The 24,717-nt window shown below is 44.9% G+C and overlaps 1 protein-coding gene across 2 annotated transcripts; it reads right to left on the bottom strand.

The window, feature by feature from the left end:
• Positions 1 to 10,501: 10,501 nt before the first annotated feature.
• Positions 10,502 to 24,716, bottom strand: LOC121552651 (ribonuclease H1). Of its 2 annotated transcripts, none has more exons than XM_041865636.2 (8): positions 24,265 to 24,712; positions 22,443 to 22,567; positions 22,080 to 22,259; positions 21,881 to 21,980; positions 21,734 to 21,788; positions 21,505 to 21,589; positions 21,148 to 21,272; positions 10,502 to 10,661 (listed from the first exon to the last, which is right to left on the bottom strand). In XM_041865636.2, exons 1-8 carry the CDS (start codon positions 24,390 to 24,392, stop codon positions 10,575 to 10,577), a joined length of 885 nt encoding a protein of 294 aa, XP_041721570.1. In that variant the 5' UTR covers positions 24,393 to 24,712; the 3' UTR covers positions 10,502 to 10,574. The 2 variants fall into 2 exon arrangements, with proteins under 2 accessions (XP_041721570.1, XP_041721571.1); XM_041865637.1 differs by lacking the exon at positions 10,502 to 10,661 and adding an exon at positions 20,965 to 21,069 and having other exon boundaries at positions 24,265 to 24,716.
• Position 24,717: the final 1 nt, after the last annotated feature.

The following is a 24,717-nucleotide window of genomic DNA, read 5'->3' as shown; positions in this document are numbered from 1 at the left end:
TTCTTATTATTGGTGTCCTTTAGTAGTGGTTTCTTTGCAACAATTCAACCATGAAGGCCTGAATCACACAGTCTCCTCTGAAGAGTTGATGTCGAGATGTGTCTGTTACTTGAACTTTGTGAAGCATTTATTTGGGCAGCAATTTCTGAGTCTGGTAACTCTAATGAACTTATCATCTGCAGCAGAGGTAACTCTGGGTCACCATTCCTGTGGCAGTCCTCATGAGAGCCAGTTTCATCATAGCTCTTGAAATGTTCCGTATTGACTGACCTTCATGTCTTAAAGTAATGATGTTTCTCTTTGCTTATTTGAGATGTTCTTCCCAAAATATGGACTCCCCCCCCTACCTTGTCACAACACAACTGATTGGCTCAAAAGCATTAAGAAGGAAATAAATTCCACAAATTAACTTTTAAGAAGGCACACCTGTTAATTGAAATGCATTCTAGGTGACTACCTCATGAAGCTGGTTGAGAGAATGCCAAGAGTGTGCAAAGCTGTCATCAAGGCAAAGGGTGGCTATTTGAAGAATCGCAAAAACAAAACATATTTCGATTTGTTTAACACTTTTTTGGTTACTACATGATTCCATATGTGTTATTTCATAGTTTTGATGTCTACAATGTAGAAAATAGTAAAAATAAAGAAAACCCTTGAATGAGTAGGTTTTCTAAAACTTTTGACCGGTAGTGTACATACCCATTTTGCATCATAAAATATCCTTCATTTTTCTCTTTAATGGTTTCAATTTTGCAATTAAGGGACATTAAGGTGAAATATACAAGATTTGTAAGGGGTAAAACCGCTGAAAACCTCTTACAGCAGCCCTTAATCAAGGTTTACAGGGTTTTTTAAGGGGCAAAACGTACCTTAATACCTGTGGTTTCAGTGGCACTTTACCCCTTTACCTCATCCACCTCCAACTGCGTAAAATTCATACTGTGTACTAGTCGATGTCCACGCCCCCGCAGAAATCTAATTAACTTAATTGTAAAAATCCCATTAAAAACGATTAGTTTAAGCTAGACATACGTGTTTTTTGCATTGGCTGCATCTCAATCCACCTCATCCGCCTATGTCGCACTTCTGCATTTGCGGTGAAAGGTGACAGAGCTAGAGCGGTGTTTGTCAGACCATGAGACATCCCGAAAATCTATCTTCTCACAAGATCGTCTGTAGTGTCAGAACGGTGTGGCCTCCAAACTACTAGGTGAGACTTTCAGGAACACCTACATGTCGGTTGTTTTGCTTTAGGACGCCCACAGGCCTCTTAAGACTTGTCTGAAGGTCCCCCGGTACCAGTTGAAAAATAATTATGGAAGTATACTGAACAAAAATATAAATGCAACATGCAATCATTTCAACTATTTTACTAAGTTACAGTTCATATAGGCCCACACACTTGGGAGCCAGGCCCACCCACTTGGGAGCCTGTTCCACCCACTGGGGGGGCCAAGCCAAGGGCTTTATTACAGAAATACTCCTCAGTTTCATCAGCTGTCCGGGTGATTGGTCTCAGACGATCCCGCAGGTGAAGAAGACGGATGTGGAGATCCTGGACTGGCGTGGTTACACATGACGTTGGAGGCGGCTTATGGAAGATAAATGAACATTACATTCTCTGGCAACAGCTCTGGGGGACATTCCTGCAGTCAACATGCCAATTGCACACTCCCTCAAAACTTGAGACTTCTGTGGCATTGTGTTGTGTGACAAAACTGCACATTTTAGAATGCCCTTTTATTTTCCCCAGCACAAGGTGCACCTGTGTAATTATCATGCTGTTTAATCAGCTTCTTGATATTCCACACCTGTCAGGTGGATGGATGGATGATATTGGCAAAGCAGAAATGCTCACTAACAGGGATGTAAACAAATTTCTGCACAAAATGTGAGAGAAATAAGCTTTTTGTGCCTATGGAACATTTCTGGGATCTTTTATTTCAGCTCATGAAACATGGGACCAATCTTGCTTATACCTCTCAGATATAGGACAGACACTTCAGAACAAACTTCCTTTAGATTGTTTTGGGGGACTATCTGTTGTTCCATATAGTGAATATGTTATTCAATGTGTTTGTATGGGATAATAGGATTAAGGCACAATTTATTTGTTCATTTAAAGTGTCTTAAAATTCTAAATCAAATAGCAAAAGGATCCTTGGTATGACTTTCTTAAAACAATTCCATATAGCTTAGTAAAAAAAATACTCTCTCTCTTACTGTCTGGGCGTGCTGTATTGCTGGGAGACCAACATTTTAACACCCCAGATTGAGAACGAACGTGTGTGTGTGTGCGGAAAGGGTGTGTGTGTGGGGGGGGGTGTCTCTCTCTGTGTGTGTGAGAGAGCGAGCGCTGAGGCTCTCACTGAATCCCAATAACATCTCATAGAAATGGGTGTTGCATGCCATAGACTGGATTATCAGGCAGGGGGCACTATGGAACAACCCCCATGTCTGTCCAACACTACATTTTAAATGTTTTGTCATTTAGCAGACGCTCTTATCCAGAGCGACTTACATTATCTATTTTTTGAATTATTTTTTTATACTGGCCCCCCGTGGGAATCGAACCCACAACCCTGGCATTGCAAACGCCATGCTCTACCAACTGAGCTACATCCCTGCCGGCCATTCCCTCCCCTACCCTGGACGACGCTGGGGCTCCCGGTCGCGGCCGGCTACGACAGAGCCTGGATTCGAACCAGGATCTCTAGTGGCACAGCTAGCACTGCGATGCAGTGCCTTAGACCACTGCGCCACTCGGGAGTCCACTACAGTGAATACGGGAGAGGTGAGTACTGTTGCAGCCAATAATATGACAAACAGCCCTCTCCTCTCCTATCAACAACCCCCTATCAACACCTCTCTCCACAGTCTCTACCTCCTGTGACCTACCCTCTCCTATGACCTACTGTCTCCTCACCCTCCTCAAACATTCCCTCTCGCACAAGTCTCTCTTCTCACCTCTGCTTGTCTTAGAGGACACCTCTCTCTCCTCTCCCGGCATTCATTTCATCCTCCCTCTCCTCCTTTTCTCTTTGCGTCACTCATTCCTGCTCTCTGCTTTCTTGCTCCTCTTATTCTATTCTCTCTGTTCTTTTCTCATCTACTTCCTCTCAGGTTTTCCAAGCGTCGCTCCGATTTCTTCTCACTTCTTCTTGCCCCTCTCTTTTTCAGTGCCTCACTCATTTCCCTCTCTCTCTCACATCTGTCTCTCACATCTTTCCCTCAGTCTGTCTTCTCCATCTCCTCTCTCCTTCCTCTCACCCCCCCTCCCCCCCCTTCCCCTCAACACAGTTCTTCTCAGTTGGGTTCCTGCACCCCGCAGTTTCTTCCCTGAATTCCCCTCTCATTACGATTAAAGATGTGCTCTAGGTGCTGCTCAGGGAAAGCCTGGAGCGTGAGGGTAACCTAGGTTCAAAAGCAGATAGCGGCAATTAAATATATTTCTTTAGTGACTGTGGTGGGGAGAGAAGCATAACGCAGATTTTTCAGACTTATTCAATGCAATGTTTTCACAGCAACAAATTGTTTTTTGGGGTGTTTTCTTTCTGGTACTGAGAAGAATAAACGGTGCCATGAGATACGGAGGGGAAAATACTAGGATTATGGACCTGGGGTTGTGCTACAATCATGTTGATGCTCTGCTGGTCTGGCTAAGCATCAGCTTTGTGGAGTAGTGCAATACAGACATATTGAATCTGTTCTGAGAGCTGTAGCTTTTTGTTTTGCTTTTTCGAGCTACATTGCCTCGTCTAATGACATTCAGAGCCACTGGATGTACCGAGAGCTGGGTGACAGCCCTGTCCTCCTCCTCCTGTCACACACAACCCTGACCCCCCCCCCCCACACACACACACACACACACGGCCAGAGAGAGAGCGAGAGAGAGCGAGAGGAGCTCCCATCTGCGTAATGACATCTCACGCTTGGTTAGGGATCTGCAGGATAATTAGAGCCCTGGCGGGTGATGGATGGCACTGCAGCGGCTCGCGGCCCGCCTGACCTTGGCATCATTACGGGACGGCAGGGCCAACTGGACCGGCTCGAGCGCAGACGAGCAAGCAGCTGCTGGCTTTAATGGGACCATTTGTCCCCCCACCCCCCTCCCCCTCACATCCTCTCTCTCTCTTTTTTCTCCTTCTCTCTCTCTTTTGTATTACCCTGAACGGCTAATACTCCCCCTGTTTGGTTCTCTGGAAGGAGTGCTGAAACCTGCAGGACCACGGTGAAGGGTACAGTATAGGAGGAGAGGGGGCTGGCAGACATACTATCAGCTGGTCCGCAGATAGATGGCTCTTCCCAGACATGACAAAGACATTCCATGCCAGACAGGAGCACAGCTCATTGTCATTAGTGCCCTACTGTTGCACTTGATGTATGTTCTCCTGAGGACATATGATCAACACACCTATTAAAACTGCAACAGGCACTATAAGATGATGTTGTAGAAATAATGTTGTTTATGGCATAATCAGAGAGAAAGACGAGATTGGTTCAAACACAGTTTCATTGACGCAGTTGCATGCTGGCAGTACAAGATATCTCCAAGGCAACATGAAGGTTGCATTTGATAGTCACATAACATATCATAATGCTATCTTTCTCTCTGATTCAACAATATAATCCAACAAAAGGAAAATAATAAGCTGAACTAAACCTTTACCATTCAATATTAAAGACCCTATGCAGTCTTTATAAAAAATATTTTTAAATCATCACTGTTTGTCTAATAAATCACTGTGTGTGTTTATTTAATATTTTGTATCATTTATTTCCCTGAGCATCCTTTGGCCCTTGAATTGCTCGTGTGGGCGTTAGGAAACAAATTTTAAGATATTTACATACACAGCCCTGATTGGCTGATAGGATGGTCTAGAGCCCACCCCCTACCCAGATGAACAGTCATTGGTCTATTATAATCAGATCGTATTGTGACATCATGATGTGGGCCAAAAGTTTCATCCCACCTGAAATGCTGAAATTCCAGGCATTTTTTTCAAACAGCTCTTATATAAAAAGGGCATTATCATCATTTTCACAATTTCTGTGTTATTTCGACATCATAGTGTGGAAATATCATTAAAAAAAGGAAAATCACGTAACTGCCCTGCCCCTTTATCTCTAAAGAAATGTTATTTTTTTACCCTGAAGTCCATTTACACATTCTGCACAAAGCACTGATCCCAATGTTCTAATGTTTCAGCAACCTTGCCAGTCCAACTGCCTCAGACCCGAACATTACAAAGAAACTCCTGTTCACAATGTGTCATCTATCTGTGATGAGAGTAATTACTATGACTTTGACAATTCTAGACCAAACGTGGCTGCCTTGCTATGCTAGACTGTGTCCAGGTAAAACTCAGACATAATACTCTCACAATAGTAACTTCTTACTGCGGCGTGTCTGTATAGATGTTTTTATACAAGCCAGCAGGGGACAGTAAAACTTCAACGCTGTTCTATCTCTTTCCACAGGCACACACTGGAGCTTTTCATCCCAAGCAGCCTCTGTGGAGAAGAGATACTTAAAAATGCCTCTTTGCTGGCACAAGCAAATGCCTTCCTCTCATACTCCTCATCAAGCTATGGTATGAACACCGTTACTAAGACAAACACTGACAGTTTACCAGTGTGGGGTTTTCCTAGCTCGAGTGGAGAAAACCCTGCCTCTCAGCTAAACAATAGAGCTAACATGCTCATAGAATTCAAAATCCATGACCACAGTGTTCAGTCTCCAAATATTGTCTTGATGAGGACCCACAAACATCGGTTTACGGAGAGACATTTTATCAACTGAACCCTGTTCGTTTTTATGGATCTTGTGTAATTAGATGGTAGAAAGTGAAGACTTGTTGTAATTGATCAGTAAGTCTAATCTACAGTGAGTAAGAAACTAGGCTAAACCACCTGTCTGCTATTCTCAGATGGACACAAAACCCCATCTGATACCTGCAATTTTTGACAAGCTACAGGATGAGTTAGGAGAGTGTTCCTCTTCCTAAGCAGGTGTGTTCTGGGGAGGGAGGGGGTGGTCTGGTGGCAGCCTTGAGGAGAGGAGGAGCTGCAGAGTACCGCAGTGCCAGCCTCTCACCTTGTCATGCCCCCTCTGCTGGTATGGCTCACATGCAGATAGCAGGCTGGCGCTGCCCATCCCCCTCTGCCAGCCTCTGCCAGTGGTGCATGTCTCTGGGAGTGAGCTGTCAGGCTCTGAGGTGCCCACACTGGGCCTGGCTACTGCCTACAGTACTCCAGCCTCACAGGCTCTACTCCAGGGGCACCATGCCAAGACTGGGCCTGGATGCCTGGCTGCCAGTTCTGCCCGACCCTCACCAGACAGAGGGGAGGAGGAGGAGGAAGAGAGTGGGAGGAGGAGAGAGGAAGGAGGACTGTAGGAAGATGTGTGGGAGGAGGAGGGGATGGAGGTAAGAAGGGGAGGGGGAGGAGGAGGAGAGGAGTTGGTTGCTGAGGGACGGGGATAGAGAGAGACAGCATGAGAGGCAAGGAGACAGAAACAGAGGGAGGGTGGGAGAGATTGAATGCCAGTAAAGAGAGAGCGACAGCAAGAGAGGGAGAGGGACAGAGAGATACTAATGAGGCTGATGAAGTAACCTCCTGTGGCACAGTGGGTAGTGAGATTCATCTGCTCATACTTTTGAATGACTTTAGCTTCAAGCTTCTTTGCATGTCCATATTATTTTCTTCTCTCTTTCCGTTTCTTCTCCTGCTGATGAAGAATCTCTATCTCAACATTGTTTACCTCCTGTTCCCTTCCTGTTTCTCCTTTATTTCCCCTCCTCCAATTAATGTCCAATGACGACAGCAGGTTGAAAGACATTAGCTCACCCCGCTGAGATGATAAAAACGAACTTGTTGTTCGACTACCTCTCGATTCGTGGAAACCAAACAATACTGCAGACAGAATGTCTTTCTTTTCACTGCGAAATCAAACGGTTGCATTAGTTCTAAGGCAGGAGTTAGTTAAGCTGATCCAGACAGCTGTCATGGAAACAGATGTCAGTTCTGTTCCGAGGTGCCGCTTTGCTCCACAGAGGAGGCTGCCACGATGTTTGATTGTGACTCCCTCTGCCTTTCACCAAGAGTGGCTTTCCTTGATGTTTCCCAGCACAGAGGGCCCACCGTCGCCACCATAACACACATGATCGCTAGATTCGTTAGGAGAGAATCATTCTTCACACATCTTCTAATGCACATGACAAGAGTCAGCTGCCGACAGTCTCTGAACTGCGTCGGCACCAGATGTGGGGTAATGACTAGGACTCAGGATTCAGTCTACTCCTCCTCCCCCTGCATCTCACATCGATAAATAGCATTAGAAATGTCTCCTAAAGCCACACACAGAGAACTCAATATTATACCAAAAACAAGAACAGATTTTTAATGGATTATCTGGAAAACCTTAGGGCTTTGCCATTTTACAATATCTTTCCCTGTGGCAGTCAACACCCTGATATAATATCTAGATTTTATTGTGAGTTACTCATGCAGACAACACCCAGTGCTCTTAAAAGTCACCAACGCGGAAGTCTCTTCTGACATTCGCCGTGACTCTGACCCACCCAGAGTCTGGCAAGCGAAACTAACAACTAGGAGACAACAGCTAGTTAGCCACAAGAGCCAAATAGAAGAGGGGGTGTCAAACAGATGAATGCCTGAGCAGCATATTTGCTGATGGGGCAAATGTGTTGAGACGAAGCCCTAACGAGCTTCAGTCTGATGGGGTGAAGCGTCATGACTCCTCTCCACGCCGTCTCACATTGACCTCCGACTGCAGCCGCAGTATCTCCAACACCCAGCCCCAGACAGGGCTTCACATCTCCAGACAAGCCGAGAGCGCGCTGTGGAGAGGCCAGCCAGGTCAGAGACAGACACACTCATTCTGGTGCTCTGGTCAACAGCCTCATAGAAGGGAAAGGCTATCTGGAGATCTCTCTCTCAGCTAGAGCTGTCATTATTTTTCCTCACACACGCATAGGTCCACTGTCTAGACAGCAGCTTACTGAATGGATGAGACACGTACAGTGAGGGGAAAAAAGTATTTGATCCCCTGCTGAATTTGTACGTTTGCCCACTGACAAAGACATGATCAGTCTATAATTTTAATGGTAGGTTTATTTGAACAGTGAGAGACAGAATAACAACTAAAACATCCAGAAAAACACATGTCAAAAATTTTATAAATTGATTTGCATTTTAATGAGGGAAATAAGTATTTGACCCCTCTGCAAAACATGACTTAGTACTTAGTGGCAAAACCCTTGTTGGCAATCACAGAGGTCAGACGTTTCTTGTAGTTGGCCACCAGGTTGGCACACATCTCAGGAGGGATTTTGTCCCACTCCTCTTTGCAGATCTTCTCCAAGTCATTAAGGTTTCGAGGCTGACATTTGGCAACTCAAACCTTCAGCTCCCTCCACAGATTTTCTATGGGATTAAGGTCTGGAGACTGGCTAGGCCACTCCAGGACCTTAATGTGTTTCTTCTTGAGCCACTCCTTTGTTGCCTTGGCCGTGTGTTTTGGGTCATTGTCATGCTGGAATACCTATCCACGACCCATTTTCAATGCCCTGGCTGAGGGAAGGAGGTTCTCACCCAAGATTTGACGGAACATGGCCCCGTCCATCGTCCCTTTGATGCTGTGAAGTTGTCCTGTCCCCTTAGCAGAACACACCCCCAAAGCATAATGTTTCCACCTCCATGTTTGACGGTGGGGATGGTGTTCTTGGGGTCATAGGCAGCATTCCTCCTCCTCCAAACACGGCGAGTTGAGTTGATGCCAAAGAGCTCGATTTTGGTCTCATCTGACCACAACACTTTCACCCAGTTCTCCTCTGAATCATTCAGATGTTCATTGGCAAACTTCAGACGGGCCTGTATATGTGCTTTCTTGAGCAGGGGGACCTTGCGGGCGCTGCAGGACTTCAGTCATTCACGGCGTAGAGTGTTACCAATTGTTTTCTTGGTGACAATGGTCCCAGCTGCCTTGAGATCATTGACAAGATCCTCCTGCGTAGTTCTGGGCTGATTCCTCACCGTTCTCATGATCATTGCAACTCCATAAGGTGAGATCTTGCATGGAGCCCCAGGCCGAGGGAGATTGACAGTTATTTTGTGATTCTTCCATTTGAGAATAATCGCACCAACTGTTGTCACCGTCTCTCCAAGCTGCTTGGTGATGGTCTTGTAGCCCATTCCAGCCTTGTGTAGGTCTACAATCTTGTCCCTGACATCCTTGGAGAGCTCTTTGGTCTTGGCCATGGTAGAGAGTTTGGAATCTGATTGATTGATTGCTTCTGTGGACAGGTGTCTTTTATACAGGTAACAAGCTGAGATTAGGAGCACTCCCTTTAAGATTGTGCTCCTAATCTCAGCTCGTTACCTGTATAAAAGACACCTGGGAGCCAGAAATCTTTCTGATTGAGAGGGGGTCAAATACTTATTTCCCTCTTTAAAATGCAAGTAAATTTATAAAAAAAATTACATTTGTTTTTCTGGATTTCTTTGTTGTTATTCTGTCTCTCACTGTTCAAATAAACCTACCATTAAAATTATAGACTGATCATTTCTTTGTCAGTGGGCAAACGTACAAAATCAGCAGGGGATCAAATACTTTTCCCCCCCACTGTACTGAAGACTAAGTAGTATCTGCCAAAAGCAGACTGAGTAAAGTGGAGAAGATGAAATTGTGCACCAACTAGTCATAGAGAATATCACCAAGATCTGTTCATGTCAGAGCATACATGAATAGATTATCTTTGAAGGGTGTGTTTTTCTTTTAGAAGAGGGAAACGTTAATGTGACCACTAGTCCTAGTAATAGATTATGGGCTTTTGAGCAAGACCAATAATCCTTAGATCACACACACAAATGTCATAATGAGTAGTCATTATCTTATAGCATGCAGCATGTCTCACATAGAGGATGGATTTCTATGGATTATATGTCAGGAACCCTCGTTCCACAGAGTAGCCTAGTATGGAATGTGATTCAGAAAGCCAGTTCAATTCCGAGGTATTGGATTTGTTTTGATGAGCTAGAGCTCCATCTACTGTCTAAAGTGTACATTACACTGAGTGGTTACAGAACTGTTTTATCTGTGATTATAAACAGCCTTAAATGCTGATTGGCTGACAGCCGTGGTATATCAGATCGTATACCACGGGTATGAAAAAACATTTATTTTTACTGCTCTAATTATGTTGGTAACCTGTTTGTAATAGCAATAAGGCATCTCAGGGTTTTGTGGTATATGGCCAATATACCATGACTAACAGCTGTATCCAGGCACTCCGCGTTGCGTCGTGCTTAAGAACAGTCCTTAGCCGTGGTATATTGGCCATATACCACACCCCCTCTGGCCTTATTGCTTAAATATACTATCAGAATGGAATGATTTTGCAATATTAAAGAAATGCTCATATGGTACAAGCAAAAACTGAATTAATTACTTAATTTAGAAACAACCATAAAGATGTCAAACAGGATGCATCTTAGACTTTATTTAATAGAAACAAAAATGTTCAATGGGCTGTTCAATAACCTCCGTTTGGCTAATCTAAGTGTTTCGCTGCTCCCTCTCTGGACAGCCTGTCGGCCTCCTCGTTTCCTAGGTACCCAGCATGGCCTGGGATGTGCAACTGGAGAAAGAAGAGAGAGAAGAGAGTCAGAGGCAAAAGGGGACTGTTAGTAATTTCAGTTGTGCATCATCCATGATTGAACGTTCTAGTCCAGGGGTTCCCAAACTTTTTTAGGCCACACCCCAACTTTGATATCAGAAATGTATCAGAAGCTTCTAAAGCCATGACATCATTTTCTGGAATTTTCCAAGCTGTTTAAAGGCACAGTCAACTTAGTGTATGTAAACTTCTGACCCACTGGAATTGTGATACAGTGAATTATAAGTGAAATAATCTGTCTGTAAACAATTGTTGGAAAAATTACTTGTGTCATGCACAAAGTAGGGCCCCGTGTAGCTCAGTTGGTAGAGCATGGCGTTTGCACCGCCAGGGTTGTGGGTTAGTTTCCCACGGGGGGCCAGTATGAAAATGCATGCACTCACTAACTGTAAGTCGCTCTGGATAAGATTGTCTGCTAAATGACTAAAATGTAAATGTAAATGTCTAACCGACTTGCCAAAACTACAGTTTGTTAACAAGAAATTTGTGGAGTGGTTGAAAAACAAGTTTTAGTGACTCCAACCTTAGTGTTTGTTAACTTCCGACTTCAACTGTATGTGTGTGTGTGCGCGTGCGTGTTTGTGCAAGTAGAAAAACATGTTGACTCACCCTACTTGTAGAGAAACACCAATGCCATCCTCCTCTCTTTCATGCTGACGAAACAGTCTATTACTCTGTCATAGAGTACACGCTTTTATTTTTTGTTGTCCTAGGCTACCTGGCTAAAATGCTTTCTCGCTAGCCAACTTCAACAATGTATGAATTAATGGTTGGATCAGAATCATCCAACTCCCTATCTCCATCCATGGCTAATTTAGCGACAAATCCAAGCTGGCTTCCCTTTGAAGAGGGGCACTGTTTCGCTCGCTCGGATGCCTTCTCCTGTGAGATACATTCAGCCTCTTGCGAATTGATGTAAAATTATGGAATACAGAGACGAAAGATACATTTGGGTTTTTTGGGTGGGGAAGCCTGGCTTCCCTTGGCGTTCATGAATACACGCCACTGCTCACTTAATGTGCTAGCCACCAAAGAACTAGCCGAGGATGGACTCAGAAAAATGTCAATTTTGCAGCAGCGTAGCGGCAGTAGCCATTCACCATGGGAAAGATCCAAGTGCAACGCTCAAGCAGTGTTGCCAACTCCTCAGTAAGGAAAGTAGCTACTGGCTGTCCTAAAAGTCGCTAAATGATGTCATCACCTAATTTGCATAATTGACCATGTGCATGTAATTGTGATGGACGCTGTAGGAGAGAGGAATAACGTCGTGGAAGAGACAAAAAGTGAGTAAAAAACACCCTCCATTTACATCTCGCCCTGAATGTAAGCCAGGGCGGGATCAGCCAGCGGCGGCTTCCCGCATGCGCGATTCATTTGCAGTCTGGACGCGGAGGGGTGAACATCTCCTGCTCTGACTGCAGCTGGGAGGGACTGCTGTGCGAGGACTGGGCCGCCTGTGAGTGCTTTGGGACGGGGTAACAAAGCACCCGCTGCTCGTTGAGAAGAGTAAGAACGATACGTGCTTTCACGTCAGAGTCTCCAAAAGTCTCCAATAACACCAGAAAAAGTCGCTAGATTTGTTGATAGTCGCTTTTTTGAAAATGTGTCGCTAGAGGGGTCTGAAAACTCGCTAAATATAGCGACAAAGTCGCTAAGTTGGCAACACTGCGCTCAAGTGTAGGCCAGCCTTTTCCCGCCAACTTAAGGCACTCTCATTGGTTGATGTAAGAGAGCTTTTTCTTCAAAGTTTATTGGCAGACTACACTCATAAGGTGTATTGCCGCCACCTACTGTAAAAAATACCCCAAAAACAAAATATGTTTTGGATGAACAAATTCATACTAAATACCAAAAACAAAAAACAAATTCACGCTACTACCCTGAATTTCAAACAGAAAAACGGTACTCCTTCAGTCGGATGTAAATGTCTATTCAGATCCCTACACAGGCTCAGGAACCTTGGAGGGGGAACCTCTTCATTCAGTACTCCCTGTAACATTTCGGCTGTAAAGTCCTGGAGATTCAGAAATCTATTTGCCGCCTTCACAATGTCTAGCTTCTTAGATTTTGTATTAGTTTGACTAGTGCAATTTATCACTTGCGCTATAAAACGCAACAAAGTCCACCTTCACTATTAGTGTGTCGGGATCCTTCTCCTGCATGGCATTCACTGCAAACTGTGGGACATCCACTACCATCTCCTCTCTACTCACGCCTTCAGCAATTTTCACTGCCTCCACATAGGAGACCTGCTGTGACCTAGCTACTGTGACCTCCTTCATCCTTACAGGGATGTATGAGAGCTGGCCTTCTCTAACACTTAAACAGCTTTAAAAAGAACAGATTAAAAACTGTTCAAAAGTACTTTATTTAAAACTGCTGTAGCAGAGCAAGTTAAAACCACACTAAAATGGCAGCTAAACCTGATGTGGCTCACCATAGTTAAAAGACATTTCCCTCCAAAATCTTCTTCTTCAGTGGGGTTTATCGGCGGTTGGCATCCAACGTTATGGTGCATTACCGCCACCTACCGTACTGGAGTGTGGGCCAGAGACCGGGATAAACTAAATCCTACCTGCCAACCCCGTTTCTCTTAAAAAAGATAACAAAAATATTTTAGACTATATCTAATGACGCTCTACTCAATATACTCTTTAAACTAATTTCCTGTATCCCCTTCTCCCTCATACTAAATCTCATCCTCTCTATTTCCCTCTGATACTGCCCCCACTGTAGCAATACATGCTCCACAGTCTATTTCCTGACAATAATCACACTTTCCTGATGGATGCTTTCCTATCACATTTAATGTCTTATTCAACTGACTGTGTCCCACCCTTAATCTTGTAAAAATAGCCTCCTCTCTTCTGTCCCTTCCTGCCGTCCTCCCCTCCCTGACTTTCCTCTGTACTTGAAATAAATGCCTTCCCTTATTATTTCTATTCCACTGCTCCTGCCATCTCTTCACCAACACTGTATATATCAGTATTTTTGCCTCTGCCTTGCTCATTGACACTTCAACATCAACATCCCCACTACTAAGTGCTTGTTTAGCCTGTTCATCTACTGCCTCGTTCCCCTCCACCCCCACATGGGCTGGAACCCAAGTAAATCTTATCTGAATACCCATCTGTTTAATCCTGCCATGGGTTTGTAGCACATCATAAAGCATGTCTTGTCTGCTACGTGAGCTTAAGGACTGGAGACTCATTAACACTGCACAGTCAGAGCAAATAACTACTCTGTCTGGCTTAACTTCCTCCACCCACTGCAAGGCCAACTGAAAGGCCATCAGCTCCGCCGTATATACAGCCAGATGATCTGTAATACGTTTCCTGACTTCCACCCCACATTCCTGCACTACAAATACTGACCCAGTACATCCTGTCGTTGGATCTTTTGAACCATCTGTGTAAATGGCCACAAAATCCTGATACACAGTTTCCAGACATATCTTAAAGAAATCAGCTGGATCAACCCCCTCCCTATCTTTCTGTAGTCTCTCCAACACTTCTAGATCAACTACTGGAGACGGGAGTAGCCATGGTGGATTTACAGGAATAACTACCATTGGACTAAACTCCCTTCCATACAGTCCCATCTCCTTCGCCTGGGTATTACCCAACCACCCAAAGCTCGTGTTCGGTCTTCGCTCATGTTCCCAGCATGCCTGTAAAATCCCTTTCGCAGGATGAGACACCCCATGTCCTTGTAGGTTGACCCAGTAATTCATTGCCAGCTGCTGTCTCCTAATCTGTAACGGCATATCCCCCCATCTCCACCTGTCCTGTAGCCACTGGGGATGTCCGAAACACCCCACTACATATTCTGAGTCCTTGCCCCTGTATGACATCTAGCCTTTCCAGATTGGATCAATGCAACATACATGGTCTTCAATGAGTAACACCCAGCCCCACACTTCCCCGTCAGACAGCGCATCACATTTAGCACCTTCTTACACTTTCCCACCACTCTCTCAATATGTTCTGCCCAGGTCAGCCTAGTATCAAAGTATACCCCAAGGAACCTGAAGGCCCCCACCCTCTCCAAGTTTCTACCATATAACCTTGAGCATACCTCATCTCCCACCTTCCTCCTGGTAAAGAACATTGTTTGAATTTTCTCTACAGAAAACCTGAATCCCCACATTAATGCCCACCGCTCTACCTCATCAATTGCTTGCTGTACCTTCCTGACTATGTAAGGCACATTTCTTCCCCTCTTCCATAAGGCACCATCATCTGCAAATAACAACCTCCCTATATCCAGCTGTACCTGAGAGTAAACATCATTGATCATGATTGAGAACAACAGAGGACTAATCACGCTCCCCTGCGGTGTACCATTATCCACCAAGTAGCTGCCTGATAAAGACTTCCCCACCCTCACCTGGAGAGACCTTCCAAACAGGAAATCATTTATCCAGTTGTACATTCTTCCTCCTACCCCCATAATATCAAGCTTGATTAACAACCCCTCCTTCCACATCATATCATATGCCTTCTCCACATCAAAAAAGACAGCTACAACAGTCTCCTTGTTCACCTGAGCCTTCCTGACCTCTGCTTCTAAGCAGAGCACTGGATCCATAGTTCCCCTACCCTTCCTGAACCCACTCTGATGTGGCGTTCCTAGCCCTCTGCTCTCCAGGAAGTAAGTTAGCCTCTTCGTAATCATACGTTCCATAATCTTACATACATGTGATGTTAAAGCTATTGGCCGATAGATTATTGGCTTCGTTGGATCCTTCCCGGGCTTCCGGATTGGTACCACTACTGCCTCCTTCCAACTGCCTGGTAGTTTCTCCTCATCCCACACTCTGTTGTACAACACCAATACCTTATCTAGTGCCTCATCACTAAGATGGGCCAACATAACATAGCACACCTCATCTTTCTCAGGTGAAGTTAACCCATCCTTACCTATTGCTCTTTTGACCTCTGCCCTGGTAAATGGTGCACTCAACGCATCATTTACATCCTCCCTCCTTCCCAGCACTCCAGGATGCTTCTCTCTCTCGTGTTCTCTCTCTCCCCTCTGCCCCTCCTCTGACAGATTTGCAGAGCTATGCACAAATGCTTTGGCCATCTTTTTTTTTTTTCATTTAGCAGACGCTCTTATCCAGAACGACTTACAGGAGCAATTAGGGTTAAGTGCCTTGCTCAAGGGCACATCGACAGATTTTACACCTAGTCGGCTCGGGGATTACAACCAGCGACCTTTCGGTTACTGGCACAACGCTCTTAACCACTAAGCTACCTGCCGATCATCTCTGCTTTCTCCTCATCTGTTACTGCCACATCCTCCCCACTCGATAATCCCACTCCCTTCTGATCCCACTCATCCTCTTAATCATCCCCCCCACAGGTGTCGCCCTTCCAATGGTGTCACAGAACCGATGCCAACATGACCTCTTTGCCTGACGGATAGTTCTCCTCACCATGGCCTGGGCCTGCTTATACTGAATCAGATGTTGGAAGTTATGCGTCCTTTTCAGTACTCTAAATGCCCTGTTCCTAATCCTCACCATTGCCCCACATTCCTCTGTCCACCATGGGACTGCTTAGGTATAGCCTCAGTAGCTGCCCCCACTAACGCTGTTCTCACCCAGTTATTCATACTATCTACATCCCCTCTCATATCCACCCGAGCCATCACCTGCTCACTCAGGTCCTGAAACTGATCCCACTTTGCCCTTCCAAACACCCACCTGCCTACTCCATCCACTAACACCTCCTCCTCCCTCCGGCCTACTGTGCATACAATGGGTTAATGATCACTCCCTACTGTCGACTCCTCCCATACCTCCCACTCACATATTCCTGCCATCGCATTAGATACCAGAGTGAGGTCCAAGGCAGACTCTTTCCCTGTGGCTACATCAATCCTGGTCCCTCTGCCATCATTCAGGCACACCAGATCTTTCTTTTCTATCAAATTTTCCATCACTTGGCCATTTCCATCCATCCGTTTCGCACCCAAAAGCATGTTGTGGGCGTTAAAATGCCCACACCACATTACCTTACTTCATTCCTGGCCCTCCACCCGCTCCAGCACTTCCATGTCCAATATCTGACACAGATTATAGTAATTCACTACCACTAGCACCCCTCCTCTCAGACACACCTCCACCACCACGTACTCCTGTTCAATACCTTTGCCTATATCCCTGTATGATAAACTCCACATTCGGTTTGAGTCATGTTTCCTGCACACAAATCACATCAGGCTTAGCTAGCATATCAACAATGAACTGCTTGAATTCCTGCCCATTAGCCAACAGGCTTCGAGCATTCCATTGTAGTACTACCACCAGAACTAAGATCCAGTAATACATGACTCCACCGTCGGCTGATTGAAGTCATCTCGAATCTCTTCCCATGTCAACCCTGTCATACTTAAATGTCTCCCAGCAGCTTTCACTATTAGTTTAATCCTCTCCGTTTTAGATTCTACTTTATCAGTGCTATTGATAGCTCCTGCTATGAACGTTACCAGCTTTCTCTTTTCTATGTATACCATATCGCTGCCCACCTACCCCGTAATCCCCGGTCTAGATGCTCCTACTCATCTCTCCCTTGAACCTGTATCTCCCTGGACCTGGACCACCCTCACTGCCTCAGCATATGACACCCTTCTCTCCTGGACCACCCTCACTGCCTCAGCATATGACACCCTTCTCTCCACTCCCACTTGTTGCACCTCCACTGCCTTCTTCATAGCCTCACACCCACTATATGCCACACTATGAGCACCCCCACAGTTGCAGCACTTTGGTTGTACACCATCTCCACACTTCCCATACTCATGCTCTCCTCCACACCTGGCACACCTCTTTTTCTCTTTACAGACTGTTGCCACATGCCCAAACCTCTGGCATTTATAACATCTTAAAGGCTTCGGTACATAAGCCCTCACATAATAACTCATATATCCTATTGTTACTTTATTTGGCAGTACCCGGTCCTTGAAATGTAACAGAATAGACGTGCTATCTACTCTATCTCCACCCCTTGTTGCTTGCAATCTTTGTACATTCACTAGAACGCCTCCTCTCAAATTGTCCCTTACCTCTTTAGTGCGAACACTCACAGGCACTCCTGTTATCACCCCTTTACTCCACTGCTTCCCTGCTTGATCAGACCAGCTGCTCGACACCACCTTACACTTCCCTATTTGCTTCACTCCGATAGCTTTTTCCCTCTGCGCCATGTCCTTACAGCACACCAACAATCTCCCATCTCTTAACACTTTAGCATTAACAACTTCCCCAATCAACTCTTTTATCACAGCCGTCAACCTTATCGGACTCATCGCCCCAACTCCCCCTTCCTCCCTAAACTTCATAATCACTTTATGCTCCTCCTCACCTCCATGTTCCTCGTGTCTTATCTTGCCCTTCCTCTGCACTTTCTACCTCCAAACTTCCGCTAGCGTTGGAAGCTAGGTTGCTCTCCTCAAACTTCCTTTTCTCCCCTTCATACCCCTACTCCCTTTCTCTCCCGCTTTATTTTTCTCTTTCTTACTCCCTCCTTTATTTGTACCACTATGTTCCATACTTGCTTCCCTTTCCTCTCCATCACTATCTCCTACCATCTCTGACCCATTCACAGCACGGCCGTGCCAAACCTCCGTCACACTGAGTAAACTTTGTTTGTTTTTCAACAATTTCAAAAAATCCCTCTCGATTCACAACCGTCTGTCGTGGTTTGTCCCCCTCCCCTCCAAAATGTTCTGGCACAACCATTTTAACATGGCAGGTGACCTAGTTACTGAGCTGAAACACCTGTGTCAATTAACCACTTAATTAGCTGGACCAACAGAAAACAAGAAACACTTGACGATGAGTGTGGAGGACAGCGGTTTGGAGGTTGACGGGAAGATGGCGGAAGTGGATGCTGAGTTTGAATTCAGCAGCGCGTCGAGTAAATTTGGGGAAGTCGAATGTTCTGAATGGACAACAGTAGTATCTAAAAATTTAACAAAAATGAAATTGTCTCAAATTGGAGTGGAGGATACGTGTGTACATGATAATGAATCGCTTCTTGTTGGGATGAGCTTGTTGAGTAAGGATGCATATGTGGGAAACCCGTTTGAGGTGTTAAATGGTGAAGTATGTGCATGGAAAGGCTCTGTCGTAGCCGGCCGCGACCGGGAGACCCATGGGGCGGCGCACAATTGGCACAGCGTCGTCTAGGGTAGGGGAGGGAATGGCTGGCAGGGGATGTAGCTCAGTTCGTAGAGCAAGGCGTTTGCAACGCCAGGGTTGTGGGTTCGATTCCCACGGGGGGTATAAAAAAATAAAAATAAACATTAAAAATAAATAAATAAAAATCATGTATGGACTAACTGTAAGTCGCTCTGGATAAGAGCGTCTGCTAAAAAAATATTTAAGAAAGGTGGAGTCTGTCAGAGTGACCAGGAGTGGTCTTATTTTGATTAGTTGTATTTCTGAAGAGCAGAGGAAGATTGCAGTGGGCCTCAAAAGAATCCGGACAACAGAAGTTTTGTGTTTTGAACTCCGGAGTAGAGCACCCGTCAAAAGAGTCATTTCAGGGGTGACGACGGATGTTCAGGTTGAATACCTGAAGAGAATTCCTGGTGTGGTTGGTGCCCGGCGTCTGACCTGCTGGGTGAATGGAGAGAAATAAGAAAGTCTGTCGGTCCGGTTGTTTTTTTGAGGAAGAGCAAATACCTACGCATGTGAAGCTTGGTTATGTAAGATACGCTGTAAGAGCTTTCGTCCACAAACCACTGCAGTGTAATAATTGTAAAGGATTTGGCCATGTTTCAAGTGTGTGCAGACGAACAGAGTATACTGAAGAACGGTGTGTAGAAGGACGACGGTGTTGTAATTGTGGTGGGGATCATGATCCTGAGTTCCTGGAATGCCCTGTAAGGGTGAAGGAAATTGAGGTGGCAAAAGTTAGAGCGGTCAATTGAATCCCCTATGCGGAGGCGATGAAAATAATTGAGAAAACAAGTGATGCTAGTGGATACACCACAGCCTGTAGTAAATGTTTGCTGCCAGACAAAAGATTCCCTGTGTGTTAAAAAGGTGGATTTTGTTGCGTTCATTGCCACAGTTATAAACTGTACAGCACAAGTCTCAAAGAAGTCGAAGAAACTGGACATTATTGTGGGTGCGGCAGAGGTTTTTGGTGAAACCGAGGAGTCACCGTCAGTCCTTTTGAGTCAGAGTCTCTACCAAACAAAGTCATGTAAGGATATATCAGTTATCCTGCTAGAGCTTTTGTGCAGACTCCACTGCGCTGTTTGAGGTGCAACGTTTATGTTGCAGCAGTGTGTAAGAAGGAGATTCCAAGATGTGGGAAGTGTGCAGGAGGGCATGGGACAGAGGATTGTGTAGTTTCGGTGGATAAAGTTGTGTGTGTCAACTGTAGGGGTGCTCATGTTGCTGTGGATCGGAAGTTTCCAGTGCGAGAGAGGCAGGTTGAATTGGCCAGAGTCAGAGTAGTGCAGAAGGTGTCATTTTCTGAGGCAGTGAATAAAGTAGAGGAGGATGGGTGAGGGGTCAAGGGTGAGGGATCCTGAGAGGATTTTTAGTAGATTTGTGTCAGCGCAGATGGATAGGGCAACGAGTGATTTATGCTTCAGTAAGGTTGACTTCCGAGTGTTCATAGCAATGGTTATCAACTGTACCGCAGAAATGGAACATAAATCACAGAAAATAGATGTGGTGGCAGCTGCAGAGAAGTACCTGGGTATATGAGATTTTACTGCAGAAGAGTTTTGAGTGTGTTGATGGGTGGTGTCCTGTCCTCCCAGGTCGTTTGCATGGTGCAGGAGCAGATAGGGTCAAAGTAGTGGAATGGGGTAGTGGGTTGTTAATGTGTAGGTAGCAGCTGCAGAGAAGTACCTGGGTATATGATTTTTATGAAATGGTGGTATGTACTGTAGGTGTAGGGTTAGTTGGTGGTGCTATTTTCTTCCTTTAAGTAACAGGAATAATGAAGAGAATTTAATGTAGGTAGGCCGTGACTGGTCTCACACTTCAGTACAGTATGTGGCGGTGTATGCACCTTCAAGTTGGATGAGATCCACCAACACAATCCCATAGAAGACAGATCTAGAAACTAGAATGTTTGGTAGAGTATTGAACTATTTATTGAAGGCAACTCCTTCACAGTAGAATTTTAACTTTTAGAAGAAAAAAATGTTTTGGTTAACCACATAACAATGTTTTTGAGATGTGGGTACAATTTTTTTTTATAATGATAAAGTATATATTTTTTTATTATTAAAAATTTTTCACCAGGCTTTTGGGAGTTTCTCCTGCCATCCCATCTTCAAATCAGGTGACCCCACATGGGGTTGTGACCCCTAGTTTGGGAACCGCTGTTCTAGTCTGAAACCCAAAACATTTGAGTACTGAATCTCTGAAGTGAAAACATGTATAGATATGTAGAGCAACATTGATACTTACCCATACAACCTCCAGCTCTTCATTCAACACGTCAAGTTTTTCAAAGTCCTCTTTGTTGATGACGGGGCCACCAGAGTTGAGTCGCCAGTTGTTCAGCTTCCAGTTCTTCACCCAGCTGGTGACACCTGAAGGAAACAACACCGACATATGCCTTTTCTTAATTGCATACTCCTCGCGTCCTCTCGCCTCCTTCTCAAAACCCATTGGAAGAGAAGGTCAGAGAGGAGGGACCTTTGGATTTCTCATCCAATGGTCACAGTAGGCCTAGCTAGTAATATTAGCTTCTGCATCATGCCTGCAGCATCACATGCCCTTGCTGATAGTGTTGGTTGAGTGTTTTAAGCAGCACATATGTACCGTTTATTGTGAACTTGCTGTCTGTATAGAGCACCAACTTCTTGATGTTCATCTCTTTGGCCTGCTCCAAGGCTTTACATGCTGCCTGTCATTTAGAAGCAAAACGTGAGATTACATCTATGTGGGGTTACAATCCAAAAGGGAACTGTGGCAATTCAATGAGCCTAAAATAATAACACTGCTTTAGAGTTCACAATTAAAGCAAATATGACACTAACACAGTACTTGCCTGTAATTCGGCTCTCTGGTTGGTCTGTCTTCCATCCAGTGGTTCAGCTACATTCCTACAGTAAAGACAGTCAACATGAAAACTTCTGGACTCTATTGTGTCAAGCTCTCTTGAAGTATAATTTACTACAGGCCTGAATCAACTCACAGAGGATGGTCACGTCCCCAGTACACTCCGATGCCAGCTCGGGCCCCGGCCTTCCCATTGCCTGAACAGCAACCATCTGTGTACACCACCACTGCATCACCTGGAGGAACAGAAAACACTGATTATTCACCCCAAAAACATAAACACTAACCATTTTAATCTGCAACATTAACAACACATTGAGAATGTCTGTAATTACCAATGTAGGTGAATCCATCAGAGCTTTTTGAAGATGAGCTGCTGTCTTGACTCGGTTTGGCTCGTTTGGCAGGGGACACCCCCTCCTCGTCTATGTGACAATAGTGCCGCTTCTGACAAATGGGTATATACTCAATGGCCTCCGGTGCTCTTCTAGGGAGTGTTGCCTCATAGCTGGCTCCTAAAATATAATATTGTGGTCTGAGTGCAAGTCTGATTATGCTGTGCCCGAACGGTGCACTAGTTGTCTAATGATTAGATGGGCTGCCCATTCCTAGAGCGAGTAACATCAGCACCCATTGTATTGCCATTTCACAAGTAGAGTGACCTATAGAGAAAGAACATAGCCATCTACTGTATCTACCCTCTTTTACGTCTGGAGTTATCGACGTTGCTACGCTTCTGACGAATGCCCAGGCATCCTTTTCTGCTGCAAACTTCTTGTAGCTGGCATATGGGAACTTGTCAACTTGGCTCTTACATTCATCCCTGAAAAAGGAAACACATATACAGTGGGGAGAACAAGTATTTGATACACTGCCGATTTTGCAGGTTTTCCTACTTACAAAGCATGTAGAGGTCTGTAATTTTTATCATAGGTACACTTCAACTGTGAGAGACGGAATCTAAAACAAAAATCCAGAAAATCACATTGTATGATTTTTAAGTAATTAATTTGCATTTTATTGCATGACATAAGTATTTGATCACCTACCAACCAGTAAGAATTCCAGCTCTCACAGACCTGTTAGTTTTTCTTGAAGAAGCCCTCCTGTTCTCCACTCATTACCTGTATTAACTGCACCTGTTTGAACTCGTTACCTGTATAAAAGACACCTGTCCACACACTCAATCAAACAGACTCCAACCTCTCCACAATGGCCAAGGCCAGAGAGCTGTGTACGGACATCAGGGATAAAATTGTAGACCTGCACAGGGCTGGGATGGGCTACAGGACAATAGGCAAGCAGCTTGGTGAGAAGGCAACAACTGTTGGCGCAATTATTAGAAAATGGAAGAAGTTCAAGATGACGGTCAATCACCCTCGGTCTGGGGTTCCATGCAAGATCTCACCTCGTGGGGCATCAATGATCATGAGGAAGGTGAGGGATCAGCCCAGAACTACACGGCAGGACCTGGTCAATGACCTGAAGAGAGCTGGGACCACAGTCTCAAAGAAAACCATTAGTAACACACTACGCTGTCATGGATTAAAATCCTGCAGTGCACACAAGGTCCCCCTGCTCAAGCCAGCGCATGTCCAGGCCCGTCTGAAGTTTGCCAATGACCATCTGGATGATCCAGAGGAGGAATGGGAGAAGGTCATGTGGTCTGATGAGACAAAAATAGAGCTTTTTGGTCTAAACTCCACTCGCCGTGTTTGGAGGAAGAAGGATGAGTACAACCCCAAGAGCACCATCCCAACCGTGAAGCATGGAGGTGGAAACATCCTTCTTTGGGGATGCTTTTCTGCAAAGGGGACAGGACGACTGCACCGTATTGAGGGGAGGATGGATGGGGCCATGTATCGCGAGATCTTGGCCAACAACCTCCTTCCCTCAGTAAGAGCATTGAAGATGGGTTGTGGCTGGGTCTTCCTGAAACACACAGCCAGGGCAACTAAGGAGTGGCTCCGTAAGAAACATCTCAAGGTCCTGGAGTGGCCTAGCCAGTCTCCAGACCTGAACCCAATAGAAAATCTTTGGAGGGAGCTGAAAGTCTGTATTGCCCAGCGACAGCCCCGAAACCTGAAGGATCTGGAGAAGGTTTGTATGGAGGAGTGGGCCAATATCCCTGCTGCAGTGTGTGCAAACCTGGTCAAGACCTACAGGAAACGTATGATCTCTGTAATTGCAAACAAAGGTTTCTCTACCAAATATTAAGTTCTGCTTTTCCGATGTATCAAATACTTATGTCATGCAATACAATGCAAATTAATTACTTAAAAATCATACAATGTGATTTTCTGGATTTTTGTTTTAGATTCCGTCTCTCACAGTTGAAGTGTACCTATGATAACAATTACAGACCTCTACATGCTTTGTAAGTAGGAAAATCGGCAGTGTATCAAATACTTGTTCTCCCCACTGTAATTCAATGAATAGAAATTATAATATAAATGTCAATGTGTTTTAAGACACACTACAGCTGTAACTAGCTAGCTAGCCAACTACACCACAACTCACCAAGTTTGGTAAACTCCAGGTTTTAATCCTTTCCTCACAGCGTAGAAGAATTTGCCTTTCACCATGTCCTCTGTGCCATTGCAGACTGCCCTGCGTACTATACTATACAGACCGGTCAATCTGAACATCACTTAGACCAGCAATTACTTGAAAGTGGAGGCACCGGTCATTGTACGGTCTTAACTAAAGCAATGTGAACAAACTAACTTGCTATGTGTTGAAATACAAGGAAACTATTAGCTAGTTGTCATTGGAACTAATACAGGCATGTAAACAGTGCAGCTAGCATGCTAGTTAACTCAACAAACATACAACCATAAAAGTTAGCTTGCTATACATTGTAACATGATATACATTGGCGTACTTGCTTCTCTTTTGCATTTGTATTCGCATTAATTAAGTACTTTCGCTTTCGAAATACGCTATCTGCTGGTGGGAGAAAAAACATCTTCA

The sequence above is a fragment of the Coregonus clupeaformis genome, chromosome 36 (genome assembly GCF_020615455.1).
Source record: "Coregonus clupeaformis isolate EN_2021a chromosome 36, ASM2061545v1, whole genome shotgun sequence".
Classification (NCBI taxonomy): Eukaryota; Metazoa; Chordata; class Actinopteri; order Salmoniformes; family Salmonidae; genus Coregonus; species Coregonus clupeaformis.
This window is presented reverse-complemented; position numbering and strand designations above follow the sequence as displayed.